At 51.9% G+C, this 25076-nt stretch overlaps 1 protein-coding gene across 13 annotated transcripts; it reads left to right on the top strand.

The window, feature by feature from the left end:
* Positions 1–7583: 7583 nt before the first annotated feature.
* CLRN3 (clarin 3) lies at positions 7584–24152 on the top strand. 13 transcript variants are annotated; one of them, XR_010726666.1, is made up of 6 exons: positions 7584–7985; positions 15285–15464; positions 20786–21379; positions 22675–22753; positions 22940–23086; positions 23604–24152. XR_010726666.1 is itself a non-coding variant. In XM_066240173.1 (3 exons), exons 1-3 carry the CDS (start codon positions 7757–7759, stop codon positions 21064–21066), a joined length of 690 nt encoding a protein of 229 aa, XP_066096270.1. In that variant the 5' UTR covers positions 7584–7756; the 3' UTR covers positions 21067–24152. The 13 variants fall into 13 exon arrangements, 1 of the variants encoding a protein (XP_066096270.1); XR_010726660.1 differs by having other exon boundaries at positions 22675–22716; positions 22980–24152; XR_010726659.1 differs by having other exon boundaries at positions 22956–24152.
* The last annotated feature ends 924 nt before the right edge of the window (positions 24153–25076 follow it).

Genomic DNA, 25076 nt, shown 5'->3' with positions numbered 1-25076 from the left:
GCTGTTAGCATTGACTGGAGTCCTGCTGTCTAGTTCCTCATCTCACTGGAGGCCCAGCCATTTGGCTTTCAGCGGGGTCAGCCAGGTAACACTATTCACGCTGCAAGGGCTCAGTAGATGTCCATTCAAATGAAAGCACTCAGGCCAGAAATGCTCTCTGGGAGGCTAAGCCAGAAAGGCAAAATCAGTTTGTTGAAAGCAAATCGGAGTTCCTTTGAAGCACTGCACAGGAACACCAACATAAAATGACTTTAGGACAGTGGTCCCCAACCTTTTTTGGGCCACGGACCGGTTTAATGTCAGAAAATATTTTCACGGACCAGACTTTAGGGTGGGATAGATAAATGATCACGTGACCAAGACAAGCGTCAAGAGTGAGTCTTAGACGATGTTACAGAGGGAATCTGGTCAATTTTTAAAAATGAAACATCGTTCAGACTTAAATATAAATAAAACAGAAATAATGTAAGTTACTTATTCTTTCTCTGCGGACTGGTACCAAACGGTACCGGTCTGCGGCCCAGGGGTTGGGGACCACTGCTTTAGGAGACTCTGTCCCTAAACCTGATACAGGAACTGTCCCCACAAGGACGGAACTCAGGATGGCTGTTTCCGTCTGTAGAATGTGCCAGAACAAATGCCCCTAATGAGTCCAGAACTTCCTACTTTACCCTTACTCAGTTATTTCTCCCCTGCCCCCACCCCCGCATTTCTAAGTCACACCCAGGTGTGAACAGTCGTTAACCGGTGACATCAAGAGGACTGTTCCCTTTTTTAAAAAATTTATTGTGTTTATATTGATAGGTTCTAGTGTCCCTCAGAATGCATCTCCCCCTCCCCCGTGCTCCCCTCAACATCCCCCTTGTCCCCCTCCCTGCAAAGCCCTCTCCCCTTCCTTCCAGGATGATCCCATCCTCTCATCCCCTTTCCCTCTGTCCTCTTTCCCTCTGGTCCCTGTGACCCCACCTCTGCCTCTATTCCGTTCCTCAGTTCACATTGTTCATTGGATTCCTCAAATGAATGAGGTCATGATATTTTTCTTTCTCTGCCTGGCTTATTTCACTTAACATAATAGTTTCCATGTCCATCCATGTTGTCGCAAAAGGTAAAATTTCCTTCTTTTTCATGGCCCCATAGTATTCCATTGTGTATATGTACCACTACTTTTTAATCCACTCGTCCACTGACGGACACTTGGACTGTTTCCAGATCTTGGCTACTGTAAACAATGCTGCCATAAATAAGGGGGATTCATTTCTTCTTTTGAATCAGTGATGTGGTGTTCTTGGGATATATTCCTAAAAGTGGGATAGCTAGGTCAAAAGGCAGCTCCATTTTTAATTTCTTGAGGAATCTCCATACTGTTTTCCACAGTGGCTGCACCAGTCTGCATTCCCACCAGCAGTGCAGGAGGGGTCCCTTTTCTCCACATCCTCATCAGCACTTATTCTGTGTTGTTTTGTTAATGAGTGCCCTTCTGACAGGTGTGAGGTGGTATCTCATTGTGGTTTTAATTTGCATTTCTCTAATGATTAGTGATGTTGAGCATTTTTTCATATGCCTATTGGCCATCTGTATGTCCTCTTTGGAGAAGTGTCTATTCATTTCTTTTACCCATTTTTTGATTGAATTTTTGTCTTCCTGGTGTTGAGTTTTACAAGTTCTTTATACATTTTGGTTATTAATTCCTTATCAGACGTATTGTCGAATGTTCTCCCATTGTGTGGTTTGTCTTTTTTTTTGTTTGTTCTTATTGTCTTTAGCTGTGCAAAACCTTTTTAGTTTTATATAGTTCCATTTGTTCATCCTGTCCTTTATTTCACTTGCCCATGGAGTTAAGTCAGCAAATATATTGCTGCAAGAGATGTTGGAGAGCTTACTGCCTATGTTTTCCTCTAGGATGCTTATGGTTTCACGACTTACATTTAAGTCTTTTATCCATTTTGAGTTTATTTTTGTGAATGTAAGTTGGTGATCTAGTTTCATTTTTTTGCAGGTAGGTGTCCAATTTTCCCAACAACATTTATTACAGAGGCTTTCTTTACTCCATTGTATGCTCATACCTCCTTTGTCAAATATCAATTGTCCATAAAGGTGTGGGTTTATTTCTGGCCCTTTGGCAGGTGATTCCTCCGCTGTGGCAGGAACACAGCTGTTCTCTCCACCAGGTGCTCACGGCATGTGACTCCTGTTTGCTCCTTCTCGGGTTACTCTCCATTGTGGATGACACACATGTATGACATACATGTGACACAGACCCTGAGAGTACCATTTCATGGGTAAGTAAATGCGTAACCGGTGAGCTGCACATCCTTATCAGGATACTAAGCATTTCCACCACTCGGGAGAGTTCCCCCATGTCCCTTCCCAGGAAGTCCCTCACTCCTGCCAAAGGCAGCCACTGTCCTGACCTCGGTCACACCTGGTCTGGATCACCTTGTAAATGGCACAGTGCAGTATGAAGGCTTTTATTTCTAGTTTCTCATATATGGCAAAATCTTTTTAGCAATGCATGGCTTATTACCTATACCGATGTTTAGGCAATGTACCTTTTTTTTTTCTCTAGTTGTTTTTTAAAATTTTCTCTCCATTTTTCTTCTTATAGAAATTTGATTAAAATGTGTTTTTCTTTAGTTTCCTTTGTGTCTATCATACTTGGGATTTGTTGCGCTTCTTGCTTTATAAGTTTATACTTTTCATCATATGTGGCCATTGTTCAGCCATTGTTTCTTCGCAAACGCGTCCCACCCTCTCCCATTTCTGGAACACCCTGATGTCACCTGATAATTGGCACCCAGGTCACTAAAGCTTGTTAGACCTGTAAGCCTCTTTCGTTCTCTGTTTCAGTTTCGATCATTTGTATTACCACTGTACAGTTAAGTTCACAGATCTTTTCTCTGCAGTGCTTAATCTTCTGTTACTTCCACCCAGTGAAAATGATCATTATAAGAGGGAAGGCCCTGGCCAGTTGGCTCAGTGGTAGAGCGTCAGCCTGGCGTGCGAGAGTCCTGGGTTCGATTCTCAGCCAGGGCACACAGGAGAAGCGCCCATCTGCTTCTCCACCCCTCCCCCTCTCCTTCCTCTCTGTCTCTCTCTTCCCCTCCCACAGCCAGGGCTCCATTGGAGCAAAGTTGGCCTGGGTGCTGAGGATGGCTCCATGGCCTCTGCCTCAGGAGCTAGAATGGCTCTGGTTGCAACAGAGCAACGCCCTAGATGGGCAGAGCATCGCCCCCTGGTGGGCATGCCAGGTGGATCCCGGTCGGGCGCATGCGAGAGTCTGTCTGACTGCCTCCCCGTTTCCAACTTCAGAAAAATACAATAAAAAAAAAAAAGGATTTTATGCATTTAAAAGGGTGCCTCCTTACAGGAAAGTTTGGGCCACCTTGAGGTAGCCTTTTTATGAAAACGGCCCCCATGGATGGGTGATGCACGTACGTCTTATGACAAGAATGTAAGAGACATGGATTAATTGTAAAAAGAGGAAAATAAACACTATTATAGCTCTAGAGCTCCGGGTGCCAACAGGTGCATATTGGTGGGTGTTTTTTTTTTAAACCCTCTGATGTTTCATAACCCACATGATAAACAGAAGAAGAAATAAATCAGCAGTGAAAAATGATGGCAGAAAAGGAAAAAAAGGGATGACAGCTTGTCCCCGTGCTTTCTGGCACCGCAGAGAGCATTTTCTCTCCCTGCATTCCTAGACGAGCCTCTTCCAGAGCACGCTTCCGCGTGCCGCGGTGTGTGGGGAGGAGGTCAACGGTGAGTGCAGGGAGTCCAGGGTTCAAGGATGACCCCTTGTTATTGCGTATACCGGTTACCTATTTATTTTCATGTCCCACAGAAATACCAGGTGCATTGAGGTTGCTTTTTTTTTTTGTAATTTTTGATTACCACCAAGCTAATGCAGAGAATGTCATAGTCAATGAACTTAAAAAAAAACAGGAGGAAGGAAACAGAGACATGAGCACAGATGTAAACACGGCTGCAGGCAGTGATGACCTAAACACGGAAGTCCTGAGCCAGAGACACCTCCTGGCGGCTGTTACCTCCCTCTCACCCGGAGTTTTGTCTTGCTGTCTCCTTGCCTCTGACAGCTTCATGTCCCAGGCTGTGTTCCGTCTGCAGTGGCCTCGTCACCATGGGCTCTGACGTCGCTTCCTCACGCACGTCTGGCCTCGGTCTGCCCCGGCCCGTCCTTCTTGCGGTCCCTGTTCCTGGAGGAGGCTCTGCTCTCCTTTTGCTCCTGACAGAGGGGCTCGTCCCCGGTGCTCTGCCCTGGGACAGTCCCAATCCTAGGGGCCACAGGTTCTGCACTTGAAGCATGATCACTGACTCTGCCTCCCCAAATTCCAAGGGAATCCCTCCAAATTTCAACAACAAGACTCTGTATGCCCAACGCTAGGGGGTTAAGATGTGTGACAGCATTAGCTCTGGACTAGGGTACAAGCCGTGACCTCAGGGGCAGGACCGTGAGCAACACAACAGATAAAAAGAGACAAGACAAGGTGGGTCCCATTTGAGACCCTGCTCCAGACTGGATGCGGGGCTTGGTACCCCGAACTCCAAACTCGTGTCAGCCAAGGCAACTTGACTCGGGAGTTTTGTCAAAGCTCCTTACCTTCTCCCCTGCAGGATGCGTTCGGGGGGGAAATCGTGATAAAAAGGCAGCCAGCCCCAAACTGGTATTTGGAGCAGATGAGGCACCGTCAGGGTAGCTGAGGTGAGACAGGTGTCGGGGGCAGTCACTCACAACGCGTGAGGACAGAGCGGTGGTCGGACGGAACCGCCCACCTGAAGCACAGGCGGGAAATGACAAGGGAGGGAAAGAAACATCAGGAAAGAGAAAAAGAAAGTCCACGTTCATGAGGCTGGGACAGCGCCCCCTGCAGTGAAGAGCAGTTCTCTCTGCATGGACGACACTGCACAAGAATCTGTACTAAGAATTCGGTGCGACAGGGGATTCCCAGTGGGGTAATCGAGTAACAGAGAGGACGGGAGGGAGAGGGAACCGGAGTGAAGGAAACGAATGGGAACTCCGAACCACATAATGTCAGGTTTAATATGAAAGTAGTTTCTGTTTTTGTTTTTTTTTTTAAAAAAAAAGGAGGGACTGAACCGAAAGACAAGTTATAATGGAGCGATGTCACAGTGAGCGCAACGGGAGAAGGAATGAGGAAGAAAATGGTGGATACAGAGGAGAAAGACACCCCAGCGCAAGGTGTGCCCGGAAAGGGAAAGATTTCAACAAGTGGAGCGCAGGACTCAGAAATACGGTACAGAAATCCCTCTGCAATGAACAGAACGTGCTGATTGAAAAGGCAACCTATGACTGAGGGGGGGGGGGCGGGGATAAAGGTACAGCACAATGTATACAAAGTGTATCTCCGTTAAGTTTCATTTCACAGATAAAGATTTTAAAAAGAATAACTTCGCCAAAGAAAGTGTACGGTCAGCAAAAAGATGTGCGACGTCACTGAGGTAGCGAAATGCAAATCAGAGTCACAGTGAGCTCCCACGAAGCCCTCAGATTTTAAGGGACCGAGCAAAGTAAGTGCTGAGTGGGGGCACAGGGGGCAACTAGAACTACCACCTTCTGCTGGGGGGAGGGGGCGGGGCACCCCAGTACAGCGACTTTGCAAAAACACTTGGTCAGTTCCTTCTAAGTTTAAATACATTTACCACATGTCCCAGCAATTTCTCTCCTAGACGTTTAGGAGGAAAGAAAGCATGCATCCGTTTGAACTCAAACGTTCGTAACAACTTCATTCATCATAACCAATAAACAAGCTCGCATCGACTCAAATATCCTTTGACAGCCAAATGAGTCAACAAATTCTGGTGTATCCTGGTGAACCTCAAAATAAGCCAGACACAAAGACTCTACTGCAGGGGTCCCCAAACTTTTTACACAAGGGACCATTTCACTGTCCCTCAGACCGTTGGAGGGCCGGACTATAAAAAAGCTATGAACAAATCCCTATGCACACTGCACATATCTTATTTTAAAGTAAAAAAACAAAACGGGAACAAATACAATATTTAAAATAAAGAACAAGTAAATTTAAATCAACAAACTGACCAGTATTTCAATGGGAACTATGGGCCTGCTTTTGGCTAATGAGATGGTCAATGTCTGGTTCCATATTTGTCACTGCTAGCCGTAACAAGTGATATGACGTGCTTCCGGAGCCATGGCGCATGCGTCACCGGAAGTACTACTGTATGTGAGTGACGCCACCACATACAGTGTTCCTCTCACTGACCACCAATGAAAGAGGTGCCCCTTCCGGAAGTGCAGCGGGGGCCGGATAAATGGCCTCAGGGGCTGCATGTGGCCCATGGGCCATAGTTTGGGGACCCCTGCTCTACTCTATACTGTAATGTCCCATTGTTATGAAATTTGAGAAAAGGCAGAACTAGAGTGACAGTGCCCTGGCCAAGTGACTCGGTTGAATTGCTGTCCCCACAGACTAAGGTCGTGGGTTCCATCCCCCATCAGGGCATGTGAGGGAATCAACCAATGAACACACAGATGGGTGAAATAGCAAGCTGATGTTTCTCTCTCAAATCAATTTTTAAAAATTAAAAAGATATTGACAGAAAAGCAGATCATAAAATTGTAACATAATGCAATATTCCCTATAACACTGTCCACAATTTTAAAACTTAGTAGCCAGAATTTTCCAGCACTAGAAAATAAAAAGAGAGAGAACTTCCTTACATGTTGCTAGTGGGATTATGTATCAGAGGCCAAGTTTCTCTTGATATCAAAAGTCCCAAGCTGTCTGCCCCAACCAGCCACTCTTCTCTGGGAATTTATGTAAGGCTATAATTAACAGTTCTTATCTAAGCAAGTTGATGTGAGCAAAAAATTTCATAATAGCTGAAATGTCCCAAACAGAATATTGTTTACATGAATGATAGTGAACCCATAAAATTGAACAGTATCCAGTGATATAAAACGTTGCAAACATTTATCAAAATGGCGTACCAATTGTTCCCAAAAATCAATAAAAATCCAAATGAATATTGTAAGACCACGTTCTTTGATCAAAAGCATTGGAAAGTAAAATAAATAATACAAATAGAAACAACACTACCATATCATTATTTTTGCAAACTTACTCCTCAGGAAGAAAGAGATTTAAAAAAATGGCAATTTCAAGATATGAAGTGACAGTTTACAAAACAGCACTCTAGGACACCTTTAGCAAAGGTTTACTCTCCATAGGGTTTCCTTCTGGAACATTTGTTAGGGTCCAGTCCTTCATCCAGTAAAGCAGTTTGTGAAGGGGCTGAGACTCTGTGTGGTTGTCTGCTAGCATCAGCAACATTTGGGAGGTCTAGGTATCCCACTTTCTTGCTGTTCTAGGAATACTAGTCCCTTCCTGACACAGTAAGCGAACTTGCTTCCAGGGCCCTCGATGAAGAGTTATAGATTAATCATGCAGTTGAGGAAGCCTTGGGAAGATCACGCCTATCCCTTGTTCCTGCTGGTTGGCTGTAACCATAGCAACCCCCTGCCTCTAGACCAGAGTCCAGTTATTGTAAATCTTTACGGCCATGTTCATAGTCCAGTCCTCATTAGTTCCATGACAAGCAAGCTGTTTTATTTCACAAGAAAGAATTAGACTCCGTTTCTACATGCTGGGCTCTACATAATAAGATCCACAAATAGAATAGAAAGATATCTCTCTCTCTCTCTCTCTCTCTCTCTCTCTCTCTCTCGGACCCTTATTTTCCGGGGGGAAAAATGCCTACAACAGAGAAGACATTGATGTTCTTATCGAGTTTCTTCACAAGCTTCGGGGCTTTCGTGGTAATTTGTGCAATTCTGGGGACCCATGAATGGATCAGTAGCACCATGGCGATTAGTGATTATTTCTCAAACGGTAGCATTATCATCACCTACGGACTCTTTCGTGGACAGAGCGTCCAAGAGCTGTACCATGGACTTGCGGAGCCAGACAAACATTTTGAAGGTAAATGAGAAACCGATTTGAATGGGGGTCGTGTGATTGGATGGACTGGGTAAGACTCATGTCATCCAGTATTTTTAGCCCCTGCTCCTGCTTCATATGTAACATCTTTAATATCTATTCAGACCTATAGCCACTGTATCATAATGTCAGCTTACTCTTTTCTGGTTGTATCTACTAGCACATGGTCTGAATTATTGTAGCAGAGGCTCTGTTTCAGAGATACTACTGAGTTTACTGACAAGTAAAGAAATGATTCAGGGGAAACTATGTTGCAGCAATATGGTGTCCATCAGCCAGGGGAACCTATTTCTTTACTCTTTCAACTTGGATTTTTGGTTAGAGGAACAGTTTCTGTTCAGAATGTTACTGAGTGGCACCCTTCCAAGGAAAAGATCAAGCGGAGAATGTGGCCCGTGTCTCAGTCCTGTACCTCGAGTTCATTTCTTGAACCAGTTTGAGTTTGCATTTTTTGCCTCCAAAAATATCCATGGCTGCCAAACAAGATATTAATTTCCCATTCGTTCTATTAATGCTGTATTTGACAGGCAATGCCTAAATTTTTCCTCTGATTTCTTACATAATCATGCCCTGCGCTCCATGGGTGGGAAATAACAATGCAGTTGAACTCACTCCTTCTTTGACTTTCTGACGTTTGAATGCATACCATTATGTTTTCTACATTTGAAAGCCACCTTTGTAAATTATTCAGTGGCGTAAATGGATTTTGCTCTGCACCATGTCGCTGATGGGCATTGCACATCGGGAACTGTGCCTTCATTTCTTCCTGACTCATAAATGAGCGTCATTTTCCACCAGATACAAAGTTGCATCTGAGTCCTTCCCAAATGCACAATGTGGTATGAGTTTGAGCCTTGGGCACTCGCTCTGGGTAAAGCTCTAGTTTGTGACTTTGTTAATGAAACGATCTCCTTACATCCAGAGAAGCATGCTGACAGTTCCAAGCTAGAAATCCGTCCATTAGAAGCTAGCACAAGCAGAGGTGCCCCTGCAGTTACAGCGGGGTCACACACCTCCTCAGCCACCAGCCTCACCCTCTCTGGGAAATGAGAGAAACCCAGATTGTCAAAGACGCAGTCACACGCTCGGTTCTGTGAATAGCATCTTCAAAACCAAAGAAGAGTACTAGGTTCTGAATCTCCAGACACATTTAGGAATTTTTTGTTTGTTTGTTTGTATTTTTCTAAGGTTGGAAATGGGGAGGCAGTCAGACAGACTCCTGCATGCGCCCAACCGGGATCCACCTGGCACGCCCACGATGCTCTGCCCATCTGGGGCGTCGCTCTGTTGCAACCAGAGCCATTCTAGCGCCTGAGGCAGAGGCCACAGAGCCATCCCCAGCGCCCGGGCCAACTTTGCTCCAGTGGAGCCTTGGCTGCGGGAGGGGAGAGAGACAGAGAGAAAGGAGAGGGGGAGGGGTGGAGAAGCAGATGGGCACTTCTCCTGTGTGCCCTGGCCGGGAATCGAACCCGGGACTCCTGCACGCCAGGCCAATGCTCTACCACTGAGCTAACCAGCCAGGGCCACATTTAGAAATTTTGAAATAGGCGATCACACCCTGTGAATGCTTTGGTTTTCACAGCGTCTCTTTGGAAGCAGTGGTTCCAGTTTGCAAGATATGGTTTCACTGGGCAGGAGCCCTGCCCACCTACACGCTGAGAGGCTCCGAGGAGGCTGGGGCTGGTCAGAGCCAAGCTCGACAAGCTTGTGTGTGATGGAACCGAGCTCCGTGGGGTTGGGATGGCAGGACAATGTGGTGAGGGACAGCCCTGATGTGTCAGGACCAGGTGGGCACCCACTGCAATGCAGGGGGGGGCTTGAAGGAGGTGGGACATTCACACTCGCTTTGCCTGGTTCTCTCTCCTTTTCATCTGTGTTCCCGAGAGCCACGTCCCCACCTCCTCTGGTCACTGCCAGCCTCCAGGAGCCAGAGAAGATAGGCCCTGTCCCCATCAGTGATGGTAATGCACAGCTACTCTGGTTGATGATATCGGAGCCTTGGAAGGCTTCACTGCTGGCAACCTTAGCCGCCATTGAACATGTCTGCCGTTCTCTGGAGACGATGGAAAAAAGACGTATAACTAGCACGTATATCGTGACATCCGGCTGCGGCAGACCCGTGGATGGTCCCCAGGAGAGCTGGACTTCCACGTCACAGAAAGATGTGGCTGCTCTCCGGCTAGTGTCCCATGACCACACGGGGCTTGTTTCGAGTCAGAAACCAATCACTGGCAGCACAGTGACATCTGCATAAAGGCCACTTTCCCGCCTGGCTGTGATAAATGGATTTTTTTCCCCATCTGTGAAGTTAAACCATGCCAGCGTGGCTGGGATAAGGTCACACTGAATATCTCCGAAGCACAGTGAATGTTGCAAAGCTCAGCTCTGTTTCTGCGTAGGCTATGCCACGCTGTGCCAATCTGGGCTGTGGATTCTGACATGAAAAAAAGCAGAACGGAGTGATGATGGCTGATTTCAGAGTGCAGAAGGAATTCAGTCAACAATGGGTCAATTGGTGGGGAAAAGAGCAAGCCCGGCCTGTGTCACCAGATTACTTGGGCAGTTCAGGCTGACAGGGAGACCGACAAGCCTCATCCAGAAGCATCCAGGTTGTCCAACATCCAGATGAAAACTGAAACATTCTCTGTGTCCACCAGCCAGCTTGTTGCCTTGGCTACTCCGAAAGTCCTCAGTATTTCATTTCATTTTCAAAAACACCTCCCTGAGCAGCTGCCCCGTGACCGAGGAGCTTGGATACTGAGAAGCATTGCACACAGCTCCTGGTCTTGGTGGCACACCATCGACGCTTTCTAGAGAAAGACCCCACGCCTGTCAAATCCAACGGTCCACAGGAACCGCCAGGCAGAGGTGTGTGCGGGTGACCATGACACTGAGGGGGCGTTTCACCACAACCTGGGTCCCCCTGCTTACCAGTCTCTCTTCCGCCCACCCTGGATGGGTCCTGGGGGAGCTCAGAATCGTACTATCAGCCCAAGCCGAAAATAATTCGGACAGAGAATCTGCTGCAAAATCAATTAATTATGATCAATTAATCACTTCTCCAGAATCTACCAAAAAGCCCGCCCCGTCCGTCTGCCACATGTTTCCGGGGAGGAGAAATGTATCATTTGCCCCCAGAGACAGGACCACGCAGAGAATCAGAGTCCACGGGGACAGAAAAGGCATCACTGTGCTCTTCTCCCCAGGAGAACCCTGGTACACTTCCAAGAGGTTGGGGACACCAGCTGGGACGTCCCACGCTCTGGGATCTGTGGACCTAACAAGCTCCTGCCAGGGTACAACGTGGTCCATGGAGGGAGAAGCCCACCAAGCCCAGCTCCTTCGTGACCAGGTGCCGGAGGAGGGGTAGAGGCTGTTCCCACACCCCCCACCCACCCACAAAGCCATGGACCCTCCCTCCATTTCTGAGGACTTACAGAAAACCAGGACCAGGAAGGCCAGATGGCTAGTGGGTCCTGAGGGTTAAACTCTCATTCACGGGGAGCCCCTATACCCCGACAACCCCATTTCTGCACGCTGCACACCCCTTGGCTGCAGGGTCCTGGCCTCTCTCCTGGGGCCGCCTAAATCCAGACAATTCGTTCCAATAGGGAGGTGGTTTTCCTGGTTCCAAAGCAGCACCCCCCTCCCCCCGCCCCGTCCCGAAAGGGAGAGAAAAGAACGGAAAGTACTTGCTCACGTTGGAGGCAGAGAGCAGCTGTCAGATGCTGGGCGGCTGATTGTTATTTCAGTATTGCTAACTTTCTCTGAATTTCCAGCTTTCATTGTCTGAGTTCTGAGGTAGGATGGGGCGGGGAGACGCAGCTGTCACACCTGCATGGTAGGGAATTCAGAACGCTGGAATAGACTCTCAAAATGTGGCAGCTGACATTGAGATACATTGTCACCTTCATACATAGGAAAGCATGAGTCATCAGGTTCCGCGCTGACTCCCTTCTGACAAATCGTGTCTCTCTAGTGGGTCTCACCAACGGCCACAAGCAAAGCTAACCCTGGCTGTCACTTTCTAATGGACTCGGGAAAAGTGGACCGTTCACCACTTGCGCGTGAGCATCCGTTGACAGCTTTTCGTAAGTGTGTGAGGCAGAGCGGCTCTCCGGGCTGCCTGGGACCCCGCACGGTTTCCACACGGGAAGTTTCTGTTTCCCAGTTTGGTACCCACATCGTTTCCTCTTGGCTAAGGAGGGGTCCTTTGGCCCCCAGCAAACTTGTGACGCCCAAGGAGCAACGGGGCGAGTGTGGACCAGAGGGTAGCATTGACCCTCTGAACAGGTGTGTCCTGCTGCTTCCCGTGACACTACCTGGTGTCACCTTCCCCTGGTTTCAAACAGGCGTGGCTAAGTTATGGCCGTATGAGTCCCCCGAAAGTGAGCCAGACAGAGAGGCAAGAGGCTCCGCCTGAGGTCAGGGTCCAGTCCCAGCCAAGCGGCCCACCGCCCGGAGGGCAGGCATCCCTCGGACCCCACCCATCCTCACCTGGGCAACAGGTAGTGACAGGCAGGACTACATTTTTAGTTTAACCAATGATCCCTCACAAGGAGGGCTGTGCAGACAATTTACAGAAACTGTGGGACAGCTGAGACCCCCCCAGGTGTCAGTGGACTGGACCCAGGGGGTGAATTTGGCTCCCGGGTGCCTCTCACCGAGAGAAGCAAAGCTTCCCTGGCCCCAGAAGCATCCCTTTCCAGGCGATGAGCTGGTTATTGCCAGTCTCTGTCCTCTCTGTCTCCCCTGGGGTCCAAGGGACCTGTGGCTGTTCCCTCTTTTCCCTCCTACCCACTTCTCTTTCCGGCACACATGATGCCACACCCTCCTCCACCCCCCTAGCATCCCTTTGGCCCTGTGCCCGCTGACTGCTGCCTATGGGGCCCCTCCCTCCATGCTCTGGGTTCTATCTAGGGACGCTGGCCTTCAAAGGGTGCCTTCTCTCTGGGCATGAGGGTCTTTACCATGAGATTCCCACATTGAGGGCTGACAGATGGCAGACCTGCTGCCAATCTCTTTCATGCCCGCTGTCCATCCGGTGACAGTCTTCTGCTACAATTCTATTGATTTACAAGAAATCTGAACTCATAGAACGTGGATGTTGGGCCCTGGCCGGTTGGCTCAGTGGTAGAGCAACGGCCTGGCGTGCAGAAGTCCCAGGTTCGATTCCCGGCCAGGGCACACAGGATATGCGCCCATCTGCTTCTCCACCCCCCCCCCCTCCTTCCTCTCTGTCTCTCTCTTCCCCTCCCGCAGCCGAGGCTCCATTGGAGCAAAGATGGCCCGGGCGCTGGGGATGGCTCCTTGGCCTCTGCCCCAGGCGCTAGAGTGGCTCTGGTCGCGGCAGAGCGACGCCCAGGAGGGGCAGAGCATCGCCCCCTGGTGGGCAGAGCGTCGCCCCCTGGTGGGCATGCTGGGTGGATCCCGGTCGGGCGCATGCGGGAGTCTGTCTGACTGTCTCTCCCTGTTTCCAGCTTCAGAAAAAAAAAAAAAAAAAAAAAAAAAGAACGTGGATGTTAAACATGAGGAGAGGGCAGATCTGTGCGCAGGGAGCATCCGACCTCATCGGGGTAGCTGTGCCCGCTCTGGCCTGTGCTCCCTGAGAGGCGGCAGTGCACTAGCACGCGGAGACAGGGGCTGGCACTCACACTGGAGTTCACATCCCTCTTCAGGCACTGGGCAAGGCTGCCAGGCAGGGAGGAGCTGGCGGATTCTGTGTTGCTCCAAGGGGGACGTGAGGACCCTGGAGAAAAGTCGTAGAGATGCCCATTTGGGCACAACACAAAGAAGAACTTTTAAACGACGAAGGCCACGCAGGGTTGGGAAGGAAAGGACTCCTGGCTATCAAGTGGGCATGCCGTGCCCTGGGGTCTCTTCTCGGCTCCCAGGACCCTGTTCTTAGGAAGACTGTGGTTTCCCAGGCAGAGCTGAAGGAGCACCAGCCCCCGCGCCCCCACGAAGGAGAAGAGCCCAGTCCTTCCTGGTTTCTGCTCTCTGAGGCTGCTCTGCCCGCAGGGTGTGAGAGAATCCCGCTCTCTCCCTGGGGCCCGGGAAGCGAGAATGGAAAGAGAGGCTTGGACCTTGCCTCACCCACCCCCATCAGGGTTTGTCTACCTGGCTGTTCCCGAGGGTCCCGTTAGTGTGTTACCAGTTTCCCCGAATTCTTCAGTCCTGTGTCGGTGTAATGTTCACAGCACATCTCCGTAAACACCTTGTGGGATGTGATGGCATCTCCCAAGGGCCTAAAGCACGTGGGTGGGCTCGGAGAGGTCTGTAAAGGCAGGCTGGAGGTCCAGGTCAGTGTGGGGGCGGCATACCTCCCTGCTGGTCATTTGTGTTGTGAACAAAGGAGTGAGCAGGGCAAATAGATCATCAGAAGGGTGGAGGACGCTTAGAAACAGGAGGGCAGAGTGGACCCTGTGGCCCATGGCCCGGGGCATCCTGGCTTCCATTCGACAGGAAGTGCCTGGTCATGTCCCCAGCTCCTCTGCACCCAAGAAAGATGCAAAGTTTATAAAATTCTTTCAGGATGCTGAGACGTTTAGCTCAGGAAGAAATAGGATGGCTCACCCAAGGGCCACCTTCCTCAGTCAAGCCACATGGGCTCTGGGTTCTCTCTGGCTTCAGGGAAGTCAAGTTGTCCTCGGGGAAGTGGGGATGTCACCTCAGTTTGCACACACACAAGTCACTTACTTCCCTCCCGCCAGGGACAGCCTTCAGCTCCCCCCTCCCCGGTCACTTTTGTTAGCTTCTCTCCTCCTGGTCTTCTCTGTAAGGTTCGCCCCAAGCTTCTGAGTGCAGTTTGGGGATCTGAGGGGGTATTGGATCCTCATGGTCACAGGTTTTCAGGATGGCCCACCCTGGACCCTATACGTGTCTCCGAGTGGAAGCAGTCAGTGCCCCGATTAATCTGTGATAATGTCCACTGGTCAGGGTCTGAGGCTAGCATGGACTAAGGAAAGGCTGTCCCCCTGCAGCAGTTTATTGAGGAGATGTGGGCTTTCCCGGGGGACTTTAAAACGAGGAAGGACCCCATAACCTGAAGCACTGCAGTGCCCCTCTCCAGCCTGAGGCGCCAGCGCTGACCTGAGGGGCAGGCGTGGGGATTCCCCACTCCTTCCTGTCTGGCAGGCCAGGGAGAAGCCGCCTGGGCATCTCTGACTGGGGTACCTCCCTGGGCATTCTGCTCAGGGACGCCGGACGTGTGCGGAGTAGCCTCCCGACCGGAGTTGGTATCTGCACACTGAATGACGTCCTCACCCAACTTTGTTTTAGTTCTAGGGGTCCTGAGCAATTCTCCCCATAAGACTCTGCATTTGGTGGTCATCCTGTTCCTGTCCCTCAGCTTGTCCATGTCGCTGCTGAGTTCTGGCTTCACCTTCTACAACAGCATCAGCAACCCCTACCAGACGTTCCTGGGGCCGATGGGGGTGCACACCTGGAGCGGGCTCAGCGGTGAGTACGGCCTGCGCACCCAGCGGCTCCTGGCTCATCATCATCCCTGTCCCCGCTTCTCACTTGCTCGCGGTCACGTCGAGCCCCACCCACAAAGGCCCTGCCGTGGGCTGGGCGCTACAGTGCATCTCTATATATTCACAGCACTTATTAAACATCGCCGGAAATAAGAGTCAATGTTAGAGGCATCAGTGAGAGGCAAGGAGAAGGTGTGCTAGGTGTTAAAATATATGACACACAACAGCCTTTGCTTTTGAGTATCAGACGTGAGAGATGGAACAAGACACACATACAAATCATTAAACACGCACTGGGCTCCTGATGTGTGTTCGCCTCTACATCAGTCTCCATGGGTTGTGCAGAAGCACATACATGTGCAAATACACACACACATTCACGCACGCACACGCATGCACACACACATATATACTTCTTACCTCCGTCTAACAACAGTCAAGTTGGGCTAGAATCCATGACGGGTCTGTACGATTGACGATTGTGCCCCCGAGGACCACAAAGAACACCGCGCGGGAGAATCTGGTGCCCACACCCTTCCTGTGGGCGACTTGTGTGGTGTTGCCCGGCTATTTGATCAGTTTATCAGGCAAGGTGCTGGGGTGGGGTGGGGGTGGGGCTGTTGCCCAGATGGGAAGTGGTTCCCAGCTTGAGTCACAGTAGGTCCGACTCTCACTATGGCTCCACGTGACAGTGGCCACCACATCTTCCCGGAGGCATGGTCGAGTGTGAGAGCCTCTTGGCCCCTGGCTGGTGGCCTGGTGTCTCCTGCTCTCTCCCTCTCTCCCCCACGGAATCTTGATCCCGAGAAAGACCCAAAAGGGGCCCATCCTACTAACGTGGAAATCCCAGGGGGTGCATCGTAACCTAGCTGGAACCTTTCCAGCATGGGCCGGGGTCTCCAGAGGTGAAGGTGTCGGGAAGTCCCATGCGGGCCCTCGGGCAGCTTCCTCCCATCCTGAGGGGAAGGGCCATCCTTACCCGAGCCCAGCGCAAGTGGCTGGGGGACCCGTGTCTTATGCGGTGGCTGTGACAGGGATGTGTGCTGGACGCTGTGCTCCTGATGGAAGGGCCCTGACCTTAGCCCTGGCCTGTTCGAGTCCTGTCCAAATAGCCACTGTGGCAGTTTTCCGGCTGATGTTAGTCGGGGACACCTGTGATCCAGCCCTGTCCCGTAAAGCACGGGTATGAGCGGGAGCCACGCAATTCACTGACCAAATGGGGAGGTTTTTAAAAGAGCAGCCCGGGATCATTAACCCAGAACACCAGGTGGACCTCGGACTGCCCCCGGCAAGCCCGCGTGGGTGGCCGAATCGTATTCTCACTATTCCCACACCCGCCGGTCCAGCCACGTTCGTGCACGACCAGCCCTTTCCTTCTTTTCTCTGCTCTCGTTGCCTGGTGCTGAGAGCCGAGGACCCCCAGACTCAGTGGGTGCCACAAGGTCCCTGCCCCGTGAGTTCTCTGGCTGCCAGTCACACCGTGACGCTGTGTCGGAGGCTGAGGGACTTGGGCACAAGCTCCCATGTCCTCACCCACGTGCCAGGGGTTCCCAAGCTGTTTCTCTGATTAGCCTTGACCTTCCTTCAACCAAATCAAAGGCAAGACTTTTGGCTCTCATTACCAGGGTATAAATAAATAAATACAAAGATTGTTTTAGTTTTTCTGCTCACGTAATTAAGACATCAAGAGAAGCTGGGGCTCCAGGTGCAGAGGAGTCAGGGTCCAAGCTCACAGGATCAGAACTGGTCCCCCCCTCCAGCGTGCTGTTTCCAGATGTTTCCCAGGGCCCCTTTGTCGTTAAGCAGCTAGGCTGGTCCTCCTAATTGCAACATGGCTGCCAGCCCTTCTTGGCTCATCTTCTGTTGAACCAATCACAGAAGAAAAGACTTCCTTCCCCCGCCCCTCAAATCTGACCCTCACTGGAGCTGCGCCCTCCCTATTGCCTGGAGCAATCCCCATGGCCTGCAAGGTTGAATTCACAGACTGACTAATCCATATGATTTGGCCAAGGGCACCTATCCACCTTGGAGCCGCCGCTGGGGGCGGAGTCTGAGCCACTGGGGGCGGGGTCTGAGAGGGAAATGAGGTTGCAGCAGCTGAGGGGAGGACCCACAGTGGGTCTGCAGCCTTTGGGGTTCAAAGCCCAACCCTCAAGTCTGCAAGAGGGAAGCCCGCCTTCCCCAGGGCTGGCTTACTGACCTCCACGGTTGGGTCCAAGGAGACTTGGCCTGCGGCAGAGGCCAGATGCATGCTTGCGGAGGAAAAGATGCAGATAGGAAGCGTGGACCTGGAACGCTGGGGTCGCCAGTTCAAAACCCTGGGCTTGCCCAGTCAAGGCACATATCGGAGTTGATGCTTCCTGCTCCTCCCCCTTCTCTCTCTCTCTCTCTCTCTCTCTATATATATATATATATATATATACATACATACATACATATATACCTCTCTCTCTTCTCTAAAATGAATAAATAAATTAAAAAATAATTTAAAAAAAGAGAAAGACTGAATAACCTTTCAAAACCACTTATAAAAAGAACATGCAAATAGGGGTTATAGACTTCCCCTCACTCCCCACCTACTCCTCACAACAAAGAACTGCTTGACCCAGAGAGAATTTGGGCCACATTCCTCTCCCTGCTTGGGGCAAGTGCTAACACAGCGGAGGCTGCTGGTGGGCGGTGGGCGGGGAACAGCCCAGGACAGTGATGTAAGGGAGGGAGGAGGTTTGCATCCCACTGGCCTGGAGCTGAGAAAGACCCTGGAGTCAGGAGCTCAGACAAGCTGGACTGTCCCTCAAGAGCCCAGTCTCTGGGGACTCCGCCTTTTCTTCATATGGGCGTCCAGAGTTGGAGAGCTCAGTGAGACCTCTTAGTTCACCCACGTGCCTGCTGCAGAAAGGTTTTGTGCACCAAGATGCCTTGGGTCGTTGTGGCCAGAGGGAAGGGGTCCCCTGCCCATAGGGAGCCAGACGGAAATGTAGCAAACCTCTGGGGGGGGGGATGCACAAACTCCCTGTGGCCCAGGGAGGAAGAGGAAACGGGTTCTTTCATTGTTTTTTCAGAGAGCAGAGTGGATTCTGCCTGCAGGAGAAGCGCAGGAGAATCACCATCACCCCCCTTGACCCAGGCACCTGTGCCCTCTGACCCTAGCTTGACCTTGCACCACACCTGCCTGGCGTGGTCAAACTCTGACCTCAGGGGACACAACTGTAGGGGCTGCGAGTATGAGGGAGCCAGGGACAACTGTCCGCTCCAACCCTCTTGTTTCTTAGCCAAGGATGCCCAAGAGCACAGCGTGAGGGGCGATGGGGACGGGGCAGGACGGGAGGCCAGCGTCCCGAGCCTTCTGTCCCGGGACGCCGAGCGGCAGGCACTGAGCGGTATCTCCTGCCCCCGGGGGGCTGAGGTCAGCGTAAGTGTCTGCGTGCTCACCCCTCCCCTCCCGACTCAAATCAAAGCCATGTGCGTCCCCTCCAACAAGAAAGTGATTAACCCTGTGTTCACGCTGCCCCTTTGTGACTAAGCTTTTATTAGAAGCTTCACGAGGACGTGATGAAGGGAAATGGAAGGGTGTGGGCCCATCGGGCATCAGAGGAGGGGCCTTCGTATGCCGGACAAACCACTGCATGGAGGACACTCCGAGCGCCTCCTCACACGGAGCCCTGGCATTGGGGCTTTCCGGAGGGCCGGTGGGAAATTCTCTGGTGTCAGTGATGGCCAGGACATGTTTGATGCCAAAATGTCCGTCTAGTTCTGGGTACACGTCAGCAGAGGGAGATTCACGTGGCGTGTGTCCCTGAGCATGACTGTCTGGGGCACTCCCGAGAGCCGCCTGGTGTGGTCAGACCCCGACGCCAGCAGACGCGATGTCCGAGTCCTCACCCTGCCCCTCCTCCTTACCCAGTTGGACTGTGATGTGATTCTCATACAACTCACCCACTTAGAGTGCACATCCACTTCCCTCCGCGTGTTCACAGACGGGTGCAGCCACCCCTACACCGTCCAGCGGAGAACACGTGCGTCACCTCAGAGAGGTGCCCCGTGCCCGTCAGCTGACGCCCCTCCTCGCTCGCAGCCCTTGCCCCCAGATCTAAGCAGCCGCGTGTCTCCTTCCTGCCTCTAGCATCTTCCCCTTGGAAGATGAGGGCTGAGGTTCAGAGACGCTAGAAAGTCTCCGAGGCCCCACGCGGCAGCCCCGGCCGGCTCCCCTGACTCCTCAACCAGGCTCTCTCGCCAGGGCGGCTCTCCAGAGCCACTGCCAGGGCACCTCCTCGGGTAGAGGACGTGTGGAGGCTCAAGAGGGGGAGGCAGAAAATTTAAACATTCTTTTCTGAAGTGCACGTGGTAGGTAAGCAGATCCTTCCTGGGTAAACGCCCTACTCCCTTGCGTAGAATGAAATTCCAGCTCCCCCACCGGCGTGCCAGGCTCTCCAGGTGGTCTCATCGTCTGTATCCAGTGTGCTCAGGATCCTCAGACCCTCAGCCGCCCACTCCCAGTCAGCTGGGCTTGTCTCTGACCACCTGCGTGCTCCGAGCTCATGCCCACCACGGGTCTTTGTTTGGGCTGCCCGTTCTCGCTGGGACGCTCTGGTCCTTCATGAGCCGTCTAATCTTTTTTCTTCCATCCAGTCCTCTCTGAACACCTGCCCTCATTCAGCACGCCTACTGTGTGCACTGCCCTGGGAAGGGCTACGGCACGGGTCCCCAAACTACGGCCCGCGGGCCGCATGCGGCCCCCTGAGGCCATTTATCCAGCCCCCGCCGCACTTCTAGAAGAAGCACCTCTTTCATTGGTGGTCAGTGAGAGGAGCATAGTTCCCATTGAAATACTGGTCAGTTTGTTGATTTAAATTTACTTGTTCTTTATTTTAAATATTGTATTTGTTCCCGTTTTGTTTTTTTACTTTAAAATAAGATATGTGCAGTGTGCATAGGGATTTGTTCATAGTTTTTTTTATAGTCCGGCCCTCCAACGGTCTGAGGGACAGTGAACTGGCCCCCTGTGTAAAAAATTTGGGGACCCCTGGGCTACAGGATACGTCTGTTGCTTAGCAACTCCAACGTACAGGGTCTGAGCCCGAATGGCTGCTCTTGGTCACACAGCAGCCTGCACACACGTTGGATCTCGTGCCCGGAACCAAGCCCGTGTGTCATATTTCTTACGTGTTTCCCCTTCGTGCTGAAAGGTATAGACCACAGAGTTGATTCAGGTAACGCTCACAGAGCACAGGCTCCTTAAAGAGCAAAAGCGAGTCTGAACCAAAGCGGTGTCCCCATAGCGTTTACGACCCTCTCTCGTTCCAGCGTCCTTCACCTTCCTGACCCTGTTCCTGTTCCTGGGGAACGTCCTGGCCAATCGCCTCTCGGAAGAGCTGACCCTGACGCTCTACCCACAGTACCCGTCATCCACCCACAGAGGGACAGCCCACACTTTCGGGTACTCCTTCTGGCTCCTGCTGCTTGTCATTCTTCTGAACATCGTCACCGTGGTCATCGTCGCCTTCTACCAGCGGGCCAGGACCAAGCGGAAGCAGGAGCAGAGAAAGCCGATGGAGGACGCCCCGAGGGACGGCATTCTGTTCTGAGTCCTGTCTCCCGTCGCGCGGCCAGTTAGGTCCAGTCGGCTGCCGGCCCGCTCTCCGAGTGGTCACTGGCTAACCTCTCCGGACAATCAGCACGGTCAAGGGCAGCCCTGGGCCGCTGTCGCTTTGTGATGGTTTCCGTACCTCATGACACCATGGTCTGCACAAACAACGTCTCCTTGGAGACGGCCCTTCCGCGAGGGTGGGGGAGAGGGCGGGGAGAGCTCTCCTGGGGCCTGTGTGCAGTTCAAAGCCGCAGGGCAGCAATGAGCCGGCGGGCCCTTCCAACCCCGGCTCACTCTCCGGGATAATAAAGGTTTGTGTTACGCACCGTTTGATAGGGAGGCTAAAATATATTTTTGGTTTAAAAGGATTGTGATAAGTCCAGTTGAAACTGAAGTGTAAGATTGCAACAAGTTCTAGCAATGCCCCTCCACCCCCGCCATCAACTGACCCTCTGCTTAGTCACTGTGGTGTCCATACACATGTAGGTGGCAGACAGGAGTGGCCCTGCCCAGCCAGAGGCTGAGGGAGAGGTGGGTCAGAGCACGCTGGCTCGCTCGCAGTCCCTGAGCCAGGGAGCTTCATCCTGTCACTCTGTGAATTGGGATGACAAGGTCCACTCTCGGGGTCGTGAGGGTGAGCCATGGCCAGGTGTGTATGAAGATCCTGGTCCTTCAGAACTGTGAAGGTCAAGGTGAGAGGGTGTCTCCACCCTGGGCTGGCTACCAAACTCTTTTGCTTTGCAAATGAGCGGCAATTACCGGGCAGGAGAGTGATAGCTCCGCCCCACCATCCAAAGTGGACAAGTGGTGAGACAAGGTCTCAGGACCTTGTTCCTTTTTACCGACATGTGACTCAGTTCCACAAATATTTATTTGCATCAGGCAGATCGTAAAGGTTGGGGGGTGGGGGTGGGGGGACACAGGACCCAAGGATGAATGGTCCCTGCTCTCTGAGCTCTGTGTCTGACAGGGAGGGTGTCCTCCCTGGCGTGTCCTCCGTGACTCAGGCCCCTTCCGCTGCCTCTGTGGTTCTCACAGGGGATCCCGTTTGCTCAGAATAAAGACACCCAGCTTGTTTCTAATAGAGCATCAGGCAGCCTGACTGGCAGCCAGAGCTAGGCAGGGTGGAGTCTCCCCCGCCCCCCGCGTGACCCTCCCACCCCTACCCAGAGGAGGCAGGAGGTTTAGGGACCAAACAGAACGTGAGGCCAGGGTTACTCACGGTGACCGGGGTCACCAGTTTGCTGAAACGGCACTCAAGGAGGAACCGAAAATCACGTGGGAAGTCTGTGACACCCTGAACGCCCCAGGCAGGACTGTGCCACGCCGAAGGACGCTTAGCTTCTGTTCCCATTCCTCACAATCTTCCTGCTGCGCGTCCTCACGCCTCCTGCCCAGAGACTCCGGAAAATAACCGCAGCATCCGTGAGATTTTCAGACCGCATCCTCATGGAGGCCGGCTTCACACAGACGACACAAGTTTCGTTTTCAACGACTTGAAGCGTTGCGTCAAAAAAGAACACTTGAGATAGAAATACATTGTATTGCATCACTATTCGTTTTCAACATACTATATATTTTTTTAATTCTTTCCATTTATTTTTAGATGCTGGTTGACAACATACAGTAAGGAGTACCCTAGCTCCAGGTGTGTGGCATAGGGATTCGACATCTATGCCTTCCTTGTGAGTGATCACTACCTGTCCCCCCCTGCGGCTGTCTGCGCGTTCCTGGGTCGTCTCCCATGACTTATTTTGTAACTGGAGGTTTGAGCTCCTCACTTTGCTCATGCTCTCCCAATCTCCTCCTTGGGCAACTTCCAACTGGTTCTCTGGGTCTCCCAGTCTGTTTCTGTCTCGTTTTGAGCAAAGTGCTTTCATCACGAAGCTCGTCTGGTCTCCGCCCTTCCAGCCCTCCCCGTCAGGGTCAGGCTATGAATTTTGACCTTGACCCTCTGCGGAACGCTCTGCCCAGCTCGTTATCTGGAAACACGGGCACTGCCACGAAGTGTTAGACGGGTAAGTCACTCGTCGGAGGGGAGTGTCTGCTTTTTCTCATTCGGTGCGCAGGGGTGGTGGAGAGCTCGGAGGGTCTCCCGGAGTCCGGGGTGGCTGGGGTGGGGTCCCCTGGTTCCATCCCACGGTGACTGCAGCCAACGTTTGTCTCTCGGCATGCCCCTAAACGCTCTGCCAGCGAGATATCAGCAACTCCACACAGGAAAGGGCCTGCGTTGGTTTATCATTAACCCCATTTTATGGGTGAGTCACTGAGGCTTCCTTGGCTAAGGGGTGTGTCCAGGTGCTGCCGCAAGGGGACGGGCTGAGATGACATTCCGAGGCAAGCCTGCCCGTGTCTCCGGAGAGGCACCTGGCGGGGGCACCAGGCATATGGCAGGGGTACAGAGGAGGGCCGTACAAAGTCTCAGGGGCATATCCCAACAATGCACTCTGGACTCCATCCCCCGGGCACGTGGCGTCTGCAGTTAGCAGGGCGTGCTAGATTGCTCGAGTGTTTAATCGATTCACTCTGGATTAGAAATGTAACCATGTTCACCAGACAATCCACACACACTGCATGTCGTCCTGGTGCACGGAAGACAGATGGCCTCCAGCACCGCTGCAGCCGGGACGAAGGGCACGGTGGCCGCTGGGTCGCGGGCCGCAGAAGGCACGTGCATACGTGGTCGGAGACTTCGGTGTCTGCAGATGGGCGGCCAGCAGACATTTACGGAGCACTCAGTCTGCGTGAGACATGAGGTGGGGGCTGGGGAGCTGGCCACAGGCACAACAGGCACGGAGCTCGTGGAGCAGCAGGACAGACGGACATCCAGTCGACACCAACAAGGAGCTCTGGAGGCAGAATGGCCGGCTGCTCTGGGGCACCCCAGCGGAGACCCGGAACTAAAAGTTGGAAAAGCATGAGAAAGCGACAGCCTTTATTCCCCTCTGTGACCCCAAGCAAGGACTGCAGTAAACCCCAGAGAGGCTCGAGTCCCACCCGGCCGGCCACACGGGGGCAGTTAGGGACACTCAGATACAGTGAGCATCTTGTGCAAAAATAAAATTAATAATAGGGTCAAAGAAATGTTAGTTCTTTTTTTTTTCTCTTCTTAATTGCATAGAGCTTGTTTATTTATTTATTTATTTATTTATTTTGTATTTTTCTGAAGCTGGAAACGGGGAGGCAGTCAGACAAGACTCCCGCATGCTCCCGACCGGGATCCACCCGGCACGCCCACCAGGGGGTGATGCTCTGCCCATCTGGGGCATTGCTCTGTTACAACCAGAGCCATTCTAGCGCCTGAGGCAGAGGCCATAGAGCCATCCTCGGCACCTGGGCCAACTTTGCTCCAGTGGAGCCTTGGCTGTGGGAAGGGAAGTGAGAGACAGAGAGGAAGGAGAGGGGGAGGGGTGAGAAGCAGATGGGTGTTTCTCCTGTGTGCCCTGGCCGGGAATCGAACCCAGGACTCCTGCACACCGGGCCAATGCTCTACCACTGAACCAACCGGCCAGGGCCTTTATTATTATTATTTTTTTTATTTTTTTTATTTTTGGTGGGGGTGGAGAAGCAAATGGGCGCTTCTCCTATGTGCCCTGGCCAGGAATCGAACCTGGGTCCCCCGCATGCCAGGCCGACGCTCTATCGCTGAGCCAACCGGCCAGGGCCTTTATTATTTTTTTTAAAGAAACATTTCCATGATAAGCACCACCAGCTCTGACCTGGTCAAAGCACCAAGTATGCAGGACGCATATAAGTCTATCAAATGAACCCGCACTTTGGGGATGTCACTTTACTGTGTGGTATTGCTGAAACATCCCCTTCACTATTTACCTAACTGACGCCCACCAGAGAGTCACGACCCTCAGGTATACTCGATAGGGTGTGAAAATTCACCTTGTGTTCCAGAAGGAGACTCTGAACACACCCTACTGTTTGCAGACCTCCCCCCACTGCTCCTATGCTGAGCGCCACAAAGCCTCTGTTGTGCTGCTGAGATGCCCCCAGGTC

Source organism: Saccopteryx bilineata, chromosome 7 (assembly GCF_036850765.1).
Source record: "Saccopteryx bilineata isolate mSacBil1 chromosome 7, mSacBil1_pri_phased_curated, whole genome shotgun sequence".
Classification (NCBI taxonomy): Eukaryota; Metazoa; Chordata; class Mammalia; order Chiroptera; family Emballonuridae; genus Saccopteryx; species Saccopteryx bilineata.
This window is presented reverse-complemented; position numbering and strand designations above follow the sequence as displayed.